The following is an 18,019-nucleotide window of genomic DNA, read 5'->3' on the forward strand; positions in this document are numbered from 1 at the left end:
ATGCACTCACTCCCTCTCCAACAATAACTCTCTTCCTTTCACTTCAGCACCTACAGACTCGCCAGTTATCAGAAGTCATAGTTCTTCACAGGAGTGCAAAATTAGACTCGCCAGTTATCAGAAGTCATAGTTCTTCACAGGAGTGCAAAATTAGACTCGCCAGTTATCAGAAGTCATAGTTCTTCACAGGAGTGCAAAATTATAACAATTTAAAATAATAACGTGGAAAATTCATCAAGATATTAGCTTTTTTTTTTTCAATGCTGTGGAATCAAAATTTTCCTCAAATCTTTAAAAGAGATGACCCTTTACATAAGATGATAGTTTACACTGCTTAGGAAAATATGACTAATTGCTTTTCAAATCCAGTTCCTGTGTCAGCAGGGCCCCTCCAGGATGGTGTATCCTGCCCTGTGTTCAAGAGGACCATTTTTTTCCCACATGAAGTCTTACAGATACACAAGCTTCTCTTCAAACCAGTGTTATTCTGATTGCAAGGAAGTAGCAGAGTGTTTAAGGTAAGAAAGTTTCTGCTTTTATTGAAAATTTATATATGACTTCAGTATTGTAATAAATAAAACAGATAACCATTTTCACACAAAAAAATGACAATGCTATGCTAGAGAAGAAAATATTAATTGGGAGACTTACGCATAGTGGCAAGACAGACTTTTTATCAATACAGAATAAATATTAACAGCATTCTTGAGCCAATGTTGAGAGTCAACAAAATGTAGGAACCAAGCTAGATGTAATAAATAATTATCCAGAGAAAAAGATGGCGCATTCTTAGAAGATAAGAGCTCTTTGTAAACTGATGCATGTCAATTAGTCCCATCCTCAAAGCTCACCTTTAAATCACAGGACTTGTCTCAGGCTATGTTAAAGGGCCATCCTCTGAGGAGAGCAGAGGAAAGGGACTATTATCCTTACAGTGAAATGCAAAACAACTGCAGAAAATCCCACTGGTAAATAGAACAGTTTAATAAGTAAATTGAATATGATCTAACTATAAAATTTAGGCAATAGAGTCAGGGTTACATATGGCAGGACTGGAAAAAATCATTCAGACATTTTTCTTATTCCCCTCTGACCCCCCTCCCACCATCATTATGCTATTAACAACAAAAAATGTTTTAAAATTTCTCTCATCAAAAAATGAGGGGTGTTCTTTTCTTTCTTCTTTGAACAGTTTCTCGAACACTCCCAATACCAATCACTCACAAGGTATCTGTGCAAATCTATTTCACATGATTTCAAGAAAATGATTAACTCACACAAAAATCCTTAAACAAAGCTATGTTGGAGCTCTGTATATTTAAACTGGAAAGGAGGGAGGAACAGGGGTGGTGGTGGTAGCAAAGAAGTACAATCCAGCCAAATGAAATGTTAAGTTTTAAATCAACGAGTCTGACTTTCTGGTCTGTGGACCCAAGACTAAAATTTTGGGATATAGTTTGGTCCGGTTGCTACTGAAGAACACATTTCTCTTCTTTCTTGGCCATCTTGCCTTTGTTTTGCTCCAGAGTTCGCTCCAAATGCTCATCTTCTTCTTCGGCCCTGGAAGTCAAACAGGAAACGAAATTATTTTTCTTCGTGGAGGGCAGAGCGGCACTCCCCTCTTCCCAAGGCCCAGCGGGTGCAGATATCTCAGGGCCAGTGGGAGGCTGCCCGGCCCACCCAAGACCTCTGGACTGAAGTTTAAGAAAACTTCTCGGCCCCTCAGCAGGTGCAGAGCCTCCACCCAACCCCGTCGCACACTCACTGCTTCTCTTGTGCATCCAGGTCCCTGACGAGCGCGTCACGCTTGTTCACCAGGGCCACCAGCTCATCCAGCAGGAGTTGCTCGCGTCGCTTCTGGGCCTCAGTCTTCTGCCAGTCTGCAGACAGGAGGCTCGTTATCCACCCGCAGGACCTCTGCACACTCTCCCTCCCCTTCCCGCCTTTTCCAGTTTCCTTGTATTTCTCCACAAACCATTTTATAGAACTACTAGTGTTTTGTGGGGAGTTTGGCTATCGAGATAACCATTTCACCCCTAAAGCCCTGCTTTCTAAAATTTCCCGCAGATGAAGATGGCTATGGCAGGGCTGGAACCTGAAAAAGAGACCAGGTGTGAGCCGGTGGCCAGCCGTAGGTGCGCACCCGATTTCAGCCAAAGTGGGGGAGGGGGAGCTGGAGGCCCCGAAGAGGCCCGCCTGAGGCTAGGTGGTGGGGGATGTGGGTAAATGAGGGGGCGGGAAGCAGAGATGGGCGATAAAATCGTTCTGAAAAGGCTAGAGAATCTGCCTGAGAACCTATCCTTCTCCCCCGCCCCCATCCTCACCCCTTACAGCCTATTCTTCACTAATTTCCTCTTCGCTCTATTTTAGCAGTTGGATGTATCTCACACTGGGCGCCATATGCTTCACAATAACTTTAAAAGTAGTGAATCGGCTAATTAGCATTTTTCTTTGAAGTAAAAATAAATTTGCTCTGCAATATTACACTGCAGCTCTCGATCGCATCACAGCCAGTTTTCTTTTGGAGAGGTTGGCTGGGTGATTTCAAATCAAAGCACTTTTGCAAAGGAAAAATTACATACTTCTTCTTGAAACCCCATGTTAAAGGCTGGAAAATCCGAAGAGCAGTGTTCTTTACATGGGTAGGGGCAGTTTTTGAAGGTTTTAGGTCCCAATAATATATTTCCTAATCTTTGCTGGTCTGATTATTTTTCTTAAGATGAGCAGCAGTTTGGTTTGATAAAAACAGAACCTAATCGAACATTTAAAGCAGTTTTGTAACCAAAGCCAACAGCTCTCTGGCCAGACTGTAAGGGCTTGTAGCTGTCAATCAATCCCCAGTCTACCCCGCCTCCCTCATTAGGAAGGTAAACAATGAAAAGAAGAAGTAGATGATGAGGCAGATAGCAGAACAAATGAGGACCTAGAGGGAAACAGGACACCAGCTTAAAAAAAAAACAAAACAAAAAAAACAACCCTGGCCACAGACTCAAGCAGCCCCTCCCCCAGCAAACGCACTTTCCAAAAAATAGAGAGAAGTGCAATCCTTTCGGGTTTCTCTCTTCTCTCTCCATTGCCCTGGGCAATCATGTTAAAACTCACATGGCTGGTGCTTATTCAGATAAACCTAACAATGCACACCGCTGGTTACCATGTGAATCTTCACAAACCACACAAGAATGTGCTGGTTCAAATCCCCCCGACCCCCTCCAAAGCAGAATTTATTCAAGACAGCAAACTGCTCAGCAGCTTTATGAAAGCAAATGGTGCTAGAGGGAATTCTATCTTGTATTTACAAATTAAAAATTAGATACATCATCATGCAATAAAGGTTAGAATAGCAGCAAGAAGCTAGTATGGTTTATTCAATTTTATCATTATTCCTTTCATTATAAGCTCAAACACATAGATACAAATATATAAAACATACCATATATTAATAATCCACATCCGATACAAAAGATCACACAAATGTCACAATGCATTCTCATTAAAAAAATATTCTATAACATGAAGAGGAATAAATTATTTCTATGAAAAGTTTTTTCTAAATGTAAGAATTTAAAAATGAAACAGCAAGACTGAAGAAAAGCCATATTTTATCATAATTTTATTCTTTGAATTAAAATGCTACTGAGTTTCAGGAATGCTGGACATTTTCTAATCTGGTTCTTGTTCTTAATCAGTCTCATTCTACATAGTAGATATTTCAATAGTGCTCTCCAGGGTGTAAGATCTTAAAGTTCATCTAGTCTAATTTCAGGTAACTGTAGTTCTAGAAATATTAACTCAGAGAAAAACCCACTAAATTTGTAAAAGATTTGTAACTAAATTTTATAATTATTGAGATTACTAGTTTTGATGAATATTAATTTTTCCATTCCAACCTGAAGAAATCATGCTGATTATAAACTTTAATTTATAATTTTTATTTCCAAAACATTTTGATAAGAGCTTTATAACTGGAAAAATTTCTCCGCCATATACTTAAAAAGTATAATTAAATTGAAACTTACATTTTTTAAAATAAAAAAAATTTTTAACAACAGACATTAAATTATCCCTTCTCTGCACTTGACCAATGACTTTTAAGGCTTTAATTAATAATTAGAAATATCAAGATTTCTTTAATTTTTTAAAAAACAAGGTTTTAACAAAATGCATCAGAGAGAAAACTTAACCCCTGATATACTGAAAAATTAAAAAAATTTTTTCAAGCTGAATTTCCCATAACTGTAACGAAAACATTTTAAAATTATGAATATTTAGGTAATTTTTCATCATTTCACAGTTAAATTTAACTGATATTAGAATTTAAATTGTAGAGAAAATAGCTATCCATGTGCAGTGAGTACATTTTACAGTAGCAAACTATTTTTACTTTGTACTTGCTTCTCATGGGAGTAAATTTATACAAACACATACGTATTTAATGCTAGCTTGGGAAATTAAGTAAACTATTTTGATGATTTTAAAAAATTAATACATTTAAAACTGATTAAAATTCACATCTGTATGTGCAAGTCTAAATTTAAAAATTAAAAAAAAACACCTTTTAAAATAGCTTCACCCAGACATATGTCATGTTTTAAAAACCTGTAAGTTTATGTGTTACCTCTTATGCATTTTAAGAAAGGATTATTCACCTATAGCTCCACTCACAGCAAGCTAGCTAGGTGACTTTGGCTTGGACAGACTACAATGTGGGTTCTGATTAATTTAAAGATTCCAGTGTACTTTTGCTACAAAAGCCATATCCTCTCCCAACAAATAGGATTAAGTTTTGATGCTGCATTTGAGCCAAAGTGTTGAAATAAAGAGATTCTGTTTATGTCCATGTGCACTGAGCTGTTTTGTTAATTTGAAAAAAACCTCTTTTTTATATATAGGGTCAATTATTTATTCCCTGATTCAGTTTATTTGCTGAAGTTGATAATTACCTTGGAAAAAAGGCAAAAGAAATACCTATAAACACTTTAATAGAAAGGACCTACAGTTGTTGTAGTAAACCTTCCACCTTGCCACTATAAATAAGCCTTGCACTTTGATGAAAATTAACACTAGTTTTGTAAAGAGCACATTGGGGGATTGCAGTCAAGTCTTATCTTTAGTTCCAGTCAACTAGCAATCCTGAAAGAGTTTGCATCATCATCAGAGCAGGCCATTTGATAGGATTCTACCTCTGTACCTAATCAATCTATGGAAGACTGTGGCTCTGCTGTGCAACAAAGCTAAAATAGATTTACAAATGGGGTTTTAGGGGATAAGCTCCTCCACAGGATTACATATTGATTTTAAATATAAAAAGCTTATCATATAAACCATAACTACAAAAATAGTGAACCTATGCATAAATCCCTTTAGAAGAGCACCCACTTCAAACTCTAAGCCAAGAATAAATCAAGATGTACAAAATCCTAGAGAAGATCCATTTCTTGTGCAGAAAATGCACACACCACTTTCTAAAAGCCCACCCCAATGTGTGCAGAAATGAATTTACCTTTCCTAAGGGGGCATTAAGTAATCTGGAACAAAAGAAAACTATAGGAAAAGTATCTGAATGATATTTGTTAGCTTAGGGCAGTGGTCGGCAAATTCATTAGTCAACAGAGCCAAAAATCAACAGTACAACGATTGAAATTTCTTTTGAGAGCCAAATTTTTTAAACTTAAACTTCTTCTAATGCCACTTCTTCAAAATAGACTTGCCCAGGCTGTGGTATTTTGTGGAAGAGCCACACTCAAGGGGCCAAAGAGCCGCATGTGGCTCGCGAGTTGCGATTTGCCGACCACTGGTTAGGGGATCCTATAACTTAGCACAGTAGAGTGAAACTCCTGCTATGAAAAAAAACTTAAAAAAAAAAAAAAAAAGGTAAAACACAGACCAGAGTGATTATGGATTTTCAGAAGAATGGATATGTTGAATGTTATTATTATTTTGCTCTCACACCAAGCTGTTAATATTTCGTTCCATGTGCTGTGGTTATTAATATTCCATGCGTTTCTCCTGGTGAATGTTTTTAGCAGCAGATTTATTTGAAAATATTTTAGTTTATTTATTACAAAAACCATCGTATGGCTACTAAGTATTTTTTTAAAAGAGATGGGCAAGAACAAAGCAAAGCAAAACAAAACCAACTAATGCTGCCTGTTAGTGTGTTTTTCTGTGGTGTTTAAACACTCCAAAAGGCTACTGAACTAATCACATGTATGTCCATTCTAAGGATTGGCTCAGAGGACATTGTCTTCACAGAACTGGTGATTATCAGGATGGTAAGTACCTCTCCAGGACAGCTCAACCCTAGTACTGCCCAGGCTAGTGCCACAGGCCTCTCTCTAAAAAAGGGTCTCTATTTGTAATCAGCAGGCTGCTTCTTTCTTCAAGTCTCCTTTTCCCCCTCAACCAGCAACAGAAACTCGCTGAGAGATTTGAGGCACAACCACATATGGGACAATTATATTATTTTTAAATAAATCAAAATCATTTGAAAAAGAAAAACATTAGTTTTTTCCTCTCTTAAAAATATATGGCTTTCTACTGGTCTTCTGCATGTACAAGAGCAGGCAGAAAAAAAGTAAGATTATTGAAGATTGTATGTCTCGTATGTAGGAACAGTACTGCTGATGAAAATGGGATCTTCTATATGTGTCATGGCCCTCCTTTTAAGATGGTATATGGTAATAATACTGGTTTTGGGATAGAAGCAATCTCTGCCTTAAAAGTCCACTGTATTGTATCAAGTTGTATTTTAGGGATGATTTAATTATTATACATGAAAGAGTGGGCAAATTCTTAATACTCTGTATTGAGTGTAATGTATAATAAATCTATAAAGAATAAACTGTATAATGAGTTATATATTACATATACTATATATGCATACATTTTAAATTGTACATATAAATACATACCATGTAAACATATCTGCAGTAACTACCTTTCACTAACTGTTCAGCTTTCCAATTTCTTAAAAATTATACAATGACTACAAAAATTATATCCAGAGGAAAAAATATCATTTAGTATACTTCTATTTTTTATTTCAATGACAAGTTTCAAAGAACTTCTTAAATATTTTTTGACAAATTTTATTTAGATAGATAATCATTATGCTTGCTATTAAACACACAATTTTCATTATCAGTGGTATAATTTGATACATTTGGATAGCCACTTTAAGGAAATTAGCTATCTGAAACCTTTTAAAATGAGTGTGATTTCTATGAGGATGTATAAATATTGTTAGTCATATTTATCAAATGAGATAATGTACATAAAAGTAAAAATAAAACTTCTATAAATGTAAAAGATGCTATTTAGATAAATAGCATGTATTTTATCTAAAGTGTTAATTAAAATATTTTAAAAATGTTTTCACTTGCCTTCCCCTTACAACCTTAAATTTCTAGTTTCTGAACTAATTAGAATTGACTTACTATGGATCAGGTACCTTATCAGGTAAAGAAGGAAATTACCATGGACAGTCAATGGGTTAAGAGGTCAATATAGAATAGGAAAATCAATTTGCATTGATTAGACAAAAGGTCCATTTTACAGAGCCCAAGGGATTAGCATTTAAGCAGACAGACATCTTTAACTATGAGACATTTTCAAATAATAAGTATAAAGAGAACAGCATTCTAAAACACCTAATTATTTTTTAAAAATTATATATAGTAAATGCCATAGTTAAGATAGCCAATGTTTATTGATATTATGAACTATGCTTAGGATTACTACCTAATTCATTTAAAAGCTTTATGAAAAGTTTGAAAGTGTTTCATTTATCTCTTATGCCAATCTTTGCCTGAATAATCGCATAATAGGAGCTATAGTAGACTGACAGTGACATATTTTGGTGTTGACATCAATTAAATATTAAGGTAAAATTTAGATTTGAAATGTGAAAAATCAAAATGGTAAATCTTACCCAAACCTCTAAAGTGTAAATAACTTTAAATTGCACATAATATTATGTAATTAAACCATTTAACTCCTTATATTTTCCATTTTATTGACATTTAAACTTACTGACAAAAGTTAAGAAAATCGTGTGTTTAATAGCAAGCATAATGTTTATCTGATTTACTAGTAAGGTCCTTAGGTTTTATATGACTAATGCTTTTTGATTCTAAGGCATTTATTTGCAAATTCTGTAGGTCCCTAGTCAGATCACACCTAGGGAGACAAGAAGTGTATTACACTCTTTAAATCTCTCTTGACAATTGACACCTCACATATCTCCACTCCACCATAGCATTTCTTACCTTCAATGGCTAGCATTGCCCGCAATTCCCGGTTCAGCAGCTCATACCTTCGTTCTAAGTCATGTTCTTTTTCCCTAGGCAAGTTGCAAAAGTTCATCAATATGCTAATTACTAAATCATTAAACACTTAAAAGAACCTTTAGGTTCCATTGATTTTAGGACTCATAACTGACTTTTCTCTTTAACTTTAAGCTACTCCAAACAAATGATACACAAACCTAAAACCTTCCTCAGGTTGAATATTTACTAATGCTATTATTTTTCTCCCTCAATTTTGAATTGCACAGAGATATATTTTAATCTGAAAATAAATAGTCCATTCTTCAATGCTTCTTGTACTAAGTGCCAGGTATAAGGCTATTTTGTCAAGGAGTTTTCATAGTTCACAACAAACATGCTTTTGTCTAGAACTCCGTATGAAAAGAACACAGAAACATGGCAGCACTACAAGTGCAAATTTAATATGGACACGGTTATAAATCTAGGATTGGTTAATTTTTGTGCTTCTTTATAATTCTTTTATCAAGTTCAGGCATAACAGAAATGATAGAAATAGCTGTTTTCACTAAAATAAAACATGTAAGCCTGTTTCTTCCCACACTAGGTGGCATAATATAAGAACACTGCTAGTTAGCAAAAAGGAACAAACATTAGGTCCTATAGTAAATTAAACGCTAAAGACTAAGAATGCTTACATTTGGTTTAGTCTACATTTTACTGTAATTCTTGCAATTATAAAAAGGTCACTTCTCTGTAACTCATTAATCTTTTATCCCAAAATTTAGGGTAACATCATCTGTAGAAGACAAAGGTACTTTTGTCCTTATTAAGAGTTACTTTAATTTATCTGATGTTAAACACATTTCAATTTTATTTCTTTTCCCTTTTAACCCTTAACAGGCACACCAAGTCTTTTTATACAACAATGCTTTATTTCTTAAACACAAAAATTGTTTATATTCATTGGCTTTCTATATAGCCAACATTTTTTTAGTATCTAGCACTCTTTTTTAAATTTTTACTGTTCTGATAAAAACTGGTTATACACTATTTTTCATTTTTATATAAAATAGACTTTAATCTCTAAGGAAAGAAAAAGTTAAGTCTAATAAATATGAAACCCTAAGAAACTAGTAACCAAAAGCCTAAGATCCGCTGATGTTGCAGGAAAAACAAGCAGTCATGAGTACTTACAGGAGAGAGAGCTGGTTCATTCTCCTTATTAAGGCATTTTTCTTATTAACTAACATAAACCATTCCTGCATCAAAGCTTCTTCTTCTTCTGTGTTTCTTCCTATAATTCAGAAAAAGTTATTTCTTATTATATGACATTTACAGGCAGATAATTGTTTAGCACAAGTGTTTTTTTCTAACATGAAAACATTTTAGTTACCCCGCCAGTACAAATTAAACAGTTTATAACAACATAAGATTAAAGTCCAAGGCCTGAAAAAAGAAATTGATATTTAAAATTTCATAATCTTCTAAAATTCAATCTTCTAAAGCTGTTATGCAGCATGTCTAAATATACAACCCCCCCAAACATATCTACAGATCATACTAACATTAATATAGTGTTAGTGTTAAAAGAAAAGTGTTCCAACTTTTAAATCCTCCCCAGAGGCTGATTTGTTATTATAGTTCAGTGAGGAACTCATGGTGCTGACAGACATAATATGGTCATGATAAAGAAAAAATATTAAAAAATCATTATGAGAATTACAATACTAGCAGGAAGATCAGAGAAGTCCAGAGATTTTGTGAAAGCTTCCACTTGTAACAACTTGTTTTTTCTCTTCTTTTTCTCCCCCAAAGTAAACTAAGACATATGTGCATATACCACTCTGGAAGTTATCATCCCTAATACAGTAAACACTTGCAAATTATTTTAAATGACCAACTTACAAAAAATGCCTATAGCTATCTGTGAAAAAACTCGTTATAATGAACATAATAATGTCAGTAAATCAGAATACATTTGAACAAAGAGATGGTCTAACATTTTAGATTATAAACTTACTAATTGCACATTTCAAATTCACTTTTCCTAATATCCATTCCATCATCTATACTACTGCCCTCCCCAAGGCCACTGTATCAAGGATTATAATATACAGTACATGTTTGATATTATTCATGTAGAAGTAGTCATACTAAAAAATTTGCCCTAGCTGATTTGGCTAAGTGGACAGAGCGTTGGTCTGCGGACTGAAGGGTCCCGGGTTCAATTCAGGTCAAGGGTACATGCCCAGGTTGCAGGCTCGATCCCCAGTAGGGGGCATGCAGGAGGCAGCCGATCAATGATTCTCTCTCATCACTGATGTTTCTATCTCTCTCCCCCACTCCCTTCCTCTCTGAAATCAATAAACATATATTAAAAAAATTTAAATATCCCAGCTAAGATTCAATATTCCAGTTAATTCCCTAAATTTTATTTTCTTTGTGAGCAAGATATTTTCTTTTAACTTTCAAATACATTTTAAAAATTTAAACAGTATAGTGGTATAACTGAGTAAAAAGTCAAGTCCTCTTTCACCAATCCCACCCCAACTCCCTTCCCTAGAAGTAAGTACTATTAAGGTTTAGCATGTTTCCTTCCACACCACAGAGATAGCTGTCTATCACACACATATATACCTCATTTATAGATACGTTCAGGTTTTTCTTTAACATAAGTGAGATCATATCATACCGGGGTGGGCAAAAGTAGGCTTACAGTTATGAGTACATGAAAGTTTATTCTTGTATTATTATTTATTAATTATTGTATTACTTATTATTACTAACCTATTTGTTCCCACCCCTGTATATTACCCAGTGATGTACTGTTGTCATATTGCTTGAAGATCTACTTCATTCTTTTAAATACTTAAATAAATTATGAATGTACCACTTAATTAACTATTTCTACATTGATATAAATTTGAAGAAAAATTTAGAATGAAAATAGAGTATAAAGAACTGTTTTGTGTGCAAAGATTAAACATACACTTCAGAGCATCCCTGTGAAATAGATATCTGTTTTTCATCATTAGGGAGAATAGTGAGGATATATGTCTTCATTAAATGGTGTTAAAACTTTATGGTAGGGAGCAGATAAGATAGCTTCTTTTAGAGTTATGAACAAAAGTCTTTACTGTTTTATAGTATTTTTAATCTCTCTTTTAGGGTAGCTGGTTTTGTATTCACTTTAGACCATGTGATGTCTTGACACTAGTCATGTGACATAGGCTGCGATAGGAACAAATCCCTGGGTAGCAACAAAAGAAGAAAGAGTAAAAAGAAAAAGCTGGGGAAAAGCTTGCAATTTGGAAAAAGGCCAATTGTACCCCTGGTGAAGGCCTTTTTGATCACTGAAATCACACATGTGTACAATATTAATAGGTGCAGTTACTATGATATTTTATTTTCTGATGAAAGACTTAATTCTTGTGTTCATAACCTAAGTAGCTTCTAAAAATGCAGACATTAAAAGTTTGTTTTGAGTTTAACTTAACTTATAATTGAGGCTTTCAGGGAATACTAGAAGCAACTAGCCTACTCTTAAATTAGCATCTTTTTCTTCAATGGGAGACTGCTTCCTTGACAATAACAATATTGATGTGGTCCTATGTTATTTTCAGTTTAACTCATGCCTAGGTAAGGATAAAATCCCTCTCCCCTAATTGTTAGGAAATAACTAATAATACAGAGTTTTATGTTTCAAAAGTAAATAAGCCTAAGAATAATATGTAAAGACACATTACACATTGCGACATAGATTATATGAATTAACTGAAAAGAAAAAAAAACATATTTAAGGTTAAATCAATTATGTACCACAAATTCCTTATCTGAGATTGTACACAATGATGGGAATCTATACTTAGCCTAGCAATAAAAAAATTAAATTTTCTTCTAACACATCATTACACTATTGTTTTCAGGGATTTAAAATTTTTTAAATTCAAAAAGCTTTTAAAAGCCAGTAAATTGAACCATTACAAATTAATCCTGACTTTAATAACTGGTTAAAGACCCCTTTAGCTTTATAAGTAACAAAAAATATTAAAGCCTGTGATCACAGTGAGCTTTTCTCATTTCTCCTCTAACCATTTGTTATTTAATCCAATACTAGTAATCCAATTTGTCCATCAGACTTTTAAAGGGCAGAATGCAACTTCCTCAGCTTAGACACTTTTCAAAGTACAATATATTTTTCAAATGAATGCTGGATGTTTCATTTTTCCCAACTGTTCCTAGCTCTAATGCATGAGGAAAAAAAGAACAAGATGAACATTGTTCATACTGATTAAGTAAGAGCTCATTAAAGAGCTGTCAGTGCGGTACTTTGAATATGCATGAAGCATATAATCAGATCTAGTACCGTCACTAGAGGAGAATACGGTAAGTACAAAGGATTGATTTAATTACTTAGAGTGGGCTGTGGTGGTAAAGCAGTCTTGTTAGTGCAAAAAAGAAAAAGAGGCTGTATTCTGGCACTGTTAGAAAAAAAGGCAGTTTTAGCTTCTGCCACAATACATAATCTCAGAATAAAGCACTTTACATTGTAGCTTAGAATGAAGTCTATCATTATTTTATAAAATGGCCATAAATAATTTTTTCTTGTATAACCTTACCTGGTTAACTACTTCTATTTTAAAATTATTTTTTATTTGTACTTACCAGCGACATTTTTGTCACATTAAGAGTCAGACACGGATACTTTTTTAAATTTAAGAACTGAAAAATTTAATATGTATTATACTGAAAAATTTAATACGTACTATTAAGGACCATTTTGAAATTTAAAAAAATCAAAATACTACAGTTCAGTATACAGTTACTAAAATGTGAAAGCATGGCTGAGTTGTTATACTTATTTTAAAACATAGTCTCATGTTTATTATACAACCAATAAAAACATCCCCATAACATTTCAAAGTATAGACTAGCCCTAGCTGGTTTGGCTGATAGAGTGTCAGCCTGCAGACTGAAGGGTCCCAGGTTCGATTTCGGTCAAGGGCACATGCCTGGGTTGTGGGCTCAATCCCCAATAGGGGGTGTGCAGGAGGCAGTCGATCAATGATTCTCTCTCATCACTGATGTTTCTATATCTCTCTTCCTCTTCCTTCCTCTCTGAAATCAGTAAAATATATATTTTTAAAAAAGTATAGACTAATACAAACTCTGGTAATATTTTTTCTACTTTGTTTTCTTAAAGACTTACGTTTTTATTTTGCCTTCAGAAATGCAACGTCTTTTCTGACATCACAATATCTTAAATTAATATCAGTTTTTTTTCTCTTAATCAATTATTGTAGCTGGAGCATAATTTGTAAAAATTTATAAACAATCAAGAATAATGATAATGGCAGGAAAAGTAACTATGTAAATATGACTTCAAATCATTCTTCCTATAACATAAACAAAAACCATTTAATAGAAAACAGCATAAAACAGAACACTACACATTTAATACATGTTAGTTGACTATAATAACCACTTTTATATTCCATTTCCTAAAAAAACCCACATTACTTAAAGTCAAGATTTAATTTCTTTTTTTTTTTTTTTAAATATATTTTATTGATATTTCTACAGAGAGGAAGGGAGAGGGATAGAGAGCTAGAAACATCGATGAGAGAGAAACATCGATCAGCTGCCTCCTGCACACCTCCCACCGGGGATGTGCCCGCAACCAAAGTACATGCCCTTGACCGGAATCGAACCCGGGACCCTTCAGTCCGCAGGCCGACGCTCTATCCACTGAGCCAAACCGGTTTCGGCAAGATTTAATTTCATTCAAGAATTCATCAAGGAATCTGTATGTAGTTTTCATTTTTTTCAGAAGCAGTGTTTCAATGTAAATTTTTAAATAAATGTGATGTAAAAAACCTAAAATGTTGAAACATTGTTTAAAAGACTGTCTACTAATTAACTTTCCTAATTAAGCTTTCATCATAAAGTTATCTATTTAGAAAGATATATTTTTGACAGTGAATTCTTACATAAACGCAAAATAATGAACAATACAATTTTAGCTGAAAAGAAGATGAATCCAAGGGAAAAAAATGAAAACACAAAGATGTAGATTTGTATATGTAAACAAACTCAAAATTTTCTACCATGAAAACATTAAAAAGTGCTGAAATCTTGCCATAGACCCATAGTGGATGGAGATGGCTGACTAGTGATCAGATCCATGGCCCTTAAAAAAACAGAACACAGCAAACACAGCAAAGCCAAACCACACACAAAAACAAAAGAGTTCCCATTACAAATTGTCCTGTGCTATGATTACATGAATAAGATGACCTTTGGAAGACATTATATATTACAACAGAGAGACACATGAAGATGTCAACTAAGTGGTACTGGAAAAACATACTTTAATAACAAAGGGAGTGAAATCTGGCAGTTTAAAAAAATATATGTTTTTATTGGTTTTAGAGAGAGAGGAAGGGAGAGGGATAGAGAAATAGAAAGTGATAAAGAGAGAAACATCAAATGATCAGCTGCCTCCTGCACAACCCCCCTACTGGGGATCGAGCCTGCAACCGGGCATGTGCCCTGACTGGGAATCGAACCAGTGACCTCTTGGTTCATGGGTAAGATGCTCAACCACTGAGCCACACTGGCCAGGTTGGCAGATTTTTTTTAACATATGAGAAACATGAATTTACTGCAGTTATGTAGGGTCTTGGACACACAAACTCCAAAGCCAACATTATTGCAGGACTCCAGAGCCCCAGTTTTAGAAAATATTTTAAACTGAGGAAATAGAGCATTATTACAAAAATAAATTTTACTATATAAGCCAGTGGTCGGCAAACCGTGGCTCGTGAGCCACACGCGGCTCTTTGGCCCCTTGAGTGTGGCTCTTCCACAAAATACCATGTGCGGGCGCGCACTTACAGTGCAATTGAAACCTCGTGGCCCATGCGCAGAAGTCAGTTTTCGGCCTGGGCGAGTCTATTTTGAAGAAGTTGCATTAGAAGAAGTGGGAGTGTTGGTCGCATGTGGCTCGTGAGCCGCGGTTTGCCGACCACTGATACAAGCAAATAGCTAATAAATGTTTCTACTCCATGAATATGCTCAAAAAGCAATCAATATAAAAAAAAGCAGCTCATAATCTTTATTGATGTTTTCAGTAGCAATTGTCTTAAACTACTCAGCATGATATATTTTTAGAGTATTAAGAATATAAACGTTGCCAAAACCGGTTTGGCTCAGTGGATAGAGCGTCGGCCTGCGGACTCAAGGGTCCCGGGTTCGATTCCGATCAAGGGCATGTACATTAGTTGCGGGCACATCCCCAGTGGGAGGTGTGTAAGAGGCAGCTGATCGATGTTTCTCTCTCATCGATGTTTCTAGCTCTCTATCCCTCTCCCTTCCTCTCTGTAAAATATCAATAAAATATATTTTAAAAAAAAAAGAATATAAACGTTGGGGGAAATTCTGTTTCCTTTTGTTGAAGTAAAATAAAAACTAAGGCACTATCAAGAAATAAACACACCTTCAGAATGTGGGGAAAGACTCAAAGCAACATCTCTCTACAGTTAATTTTTGACAGACTTCTATGCATATTATTTCTTATAGGAGGAGGTATAGAAAAACCTCACCAAAGTTCTTCCCCTACAAACTTAGATGTAGGAAGTCTTAATAGCAGCCTTCTTGTACCACCAACTCCTTAACAGAGTCTGAACAGCTTTTCTATGCCAAAGATCAGTCAGCCCTAGATTTCTCAAAAGGCAAACTAAGCACAAACTTAAAATAAAATAAAAATTAAATGCATGGAAGTCATCATGGAAAAATCATAATTTGTGAAGTCCATTATATTTATTTATAGTTTATTATTTTTTAAAAATTACATATGGGACGGGGTTGATCCATAATGTTTCAGTGCTAAGAGCTTTAAAGGTATTAATATGATCCCCATTTCAGGTAACACATGACTATCTTCACTATCTATATAAGGCACTTAGCTAACGGCAGAAAATACCCAGAACTGAACCCTGAAACTATGTCTTTTTAAGATACATTGAAAATATTTTGTTAAGTAGAATAAATCAGTGAGTCACTTTTATAGGCATCATTCAACCAAATAAACTGTGGTCTACTTGGAAAACCAATTAGGCATACTCCAATATGGGGAAAATGTGAATTGTGAGCCACGCTTACAGATGGAGAGCTTCCCTAGTCACTTCTCCCCGCTCTTGAAGCCCTTTTTGTTTGGACTGCACTTGGCAGATTCCTCTCTATCCTCTCTCTGCCCTAGAGCCTTCTCACTGTCATGTCATGGAAATTACTTAAAGAGTGGTTCTAGAAATGAACAGAGACATTAATGTTAAAGATGACCATGAAGAGCTGAATAAAAGTATTTCTTGAAAAGTAGGAGTGGAGAGAAAAAATATTTCTAGATTAATGTATTTTAAGATATGTGATTTTAAATATGTATGCACAGGTACCTAAATTATATATTTTAAGAGATATTTCTGAACTTTTATATATTCAAGTAGGTGAGACTTTCTGGTAGGAAATCTAGGGAGAATAAGGGTTCTCTTTTTTTGTTGTTGTTATTTGGCACATAGTTTTGTATAGGGTAGTAGGGGACACAATCTATAATTTAAGTATTTTATGGAAAAGCACCTGACTCATAAATGAACGTTAGAATAAATATCTGTTTTAAATTAAAGACTACCTTTATGAGTGTTACTTACATTAATTCCAAGATACTCCTGTGGATAACATTATAAATTCTGGTAGGTCAAATTTATCTACCATCTATAGTTACTGTGACTGGTTAGATCTGTTGTTTTAAGATGAACAATGAATCTGCACCCATAATGGTTTTTTCCCAGTTTGGTTTAAAAAAGGGACTGAGCCCTTTGATCTTATACTAATGAACTTCTCTAAAAACCAGTTTCTCCATCTCTATAAGAATAACTATATTACTTACCTTGTATGGTTATTAGAGGGATTAAATGAGAAATGTAAACATATAGTGCTCAAAGCTAAAAATGCTAGCTATGATGATGATAATGACGAGGGTGATGATGATATGTTAAGCTAGGAACTAGCTTAGGATGTGGTCCCTTTCTCAAAAGGGCTCAGTGTAGTGTGGAGACAGACATGGAATTAGGAATAGCTGAAGTGAGGGTAAATTTCTAACCTCTATGGGCACAAATTATATTTTAAACGTTTCTTAGTTATAATGAAGTCTATAGTAAGTCACTGGTCATAAGTAAGATAGGTGAAAAATGTGGGTGAATCAGTACAAACTCATCCCTGCAGCTGGAAAAACAAAGTGAATGCCCTAATGGGTCATCAGTGTCACTGGTGCATGTGAAAGACATCCATAGCCATGGTGACACAAATATGTGGCTATGCTTCAGGTAGCGAGAGGCTAGCTATTTGCAATGGGTTTTAGAGACTTAAGAACAAAGTAGATCATTGAATACTGCTTAATATTTTTTAAAAAATGAAAAAGGTAACTTTTAAGGTTAATAATTATGGGCTAATAGAACAAATGTAAAAATTTACTTGAAGTAAAAAAAATGACAATTTGAAGTACAAACTAATGTATTTTAGGAAAAGAAAATCCTCAACAAGAAAAACCAAGTATTTATAAAGCAAAAAGCTTCACTGAGAATGTAAGTTTTCATCATTTTTACAGAAAAAGATTTTGATGTTAAAAGAGCATCTTTAAACTCAGCTTATGAAAAATGGCATTATAGATAAAATAGCTGACTTACTAAATGCCAGGTGAG

At 34.5% G+C, this 18,019-nt stretch overlaps 1 protein-coding gene across 15 annotated transcripts in view; it reads right to left on the bottom strand.

Moving 5' to 3' along the window:
- Window positions 1-465: 465 nt before the first annotated feature.
- Window positions 466-18,019, bottom strand: part of EHBP1 (EH domain binding protein 1) — a 416,128-nt gene continuing 398,574 nt past the window's right edge. For all 15 annotated transcript variants that reach the window (XM_080686020.1, XM_080686011.1, XM_080686023.1 and 12 more), the window contains 4 exons: window positions 9,462-9,561; window positions 8,268-8,341; window positions 1,766-1,880; window positions 466-1,560 (listed from right to left, as the gene is read on the bottom strand). In XM_080686020.1, the coding sequence (XP_080542146.1) occupies window positions 1,470-1,560; window positions 1,766-1,880; window positions 8,268-8,341; window positions 9,462-9,561 (380 nt within the window). In that variant the 3' untranslated portion in view covers window positions 466-1,469. The remainder of the gene's footprint in view (window positions 1,561-1,765; window positions 1,881-8,267; window positions 8,342-9,461; window positions 9,562-18,019) is intronic.

This window comes from Plecotus auritus, assembly GCF_963455305.1.
Source record: "Plecotus auritus genome assembly, chromosome: 8".
Classification (NCBI taxonomy): Eukaryota; Metazoa; Chordata; class Mammalia; order Chiroptera; family Vespertilionidae; genus Plecotus; species Plecotus auritus.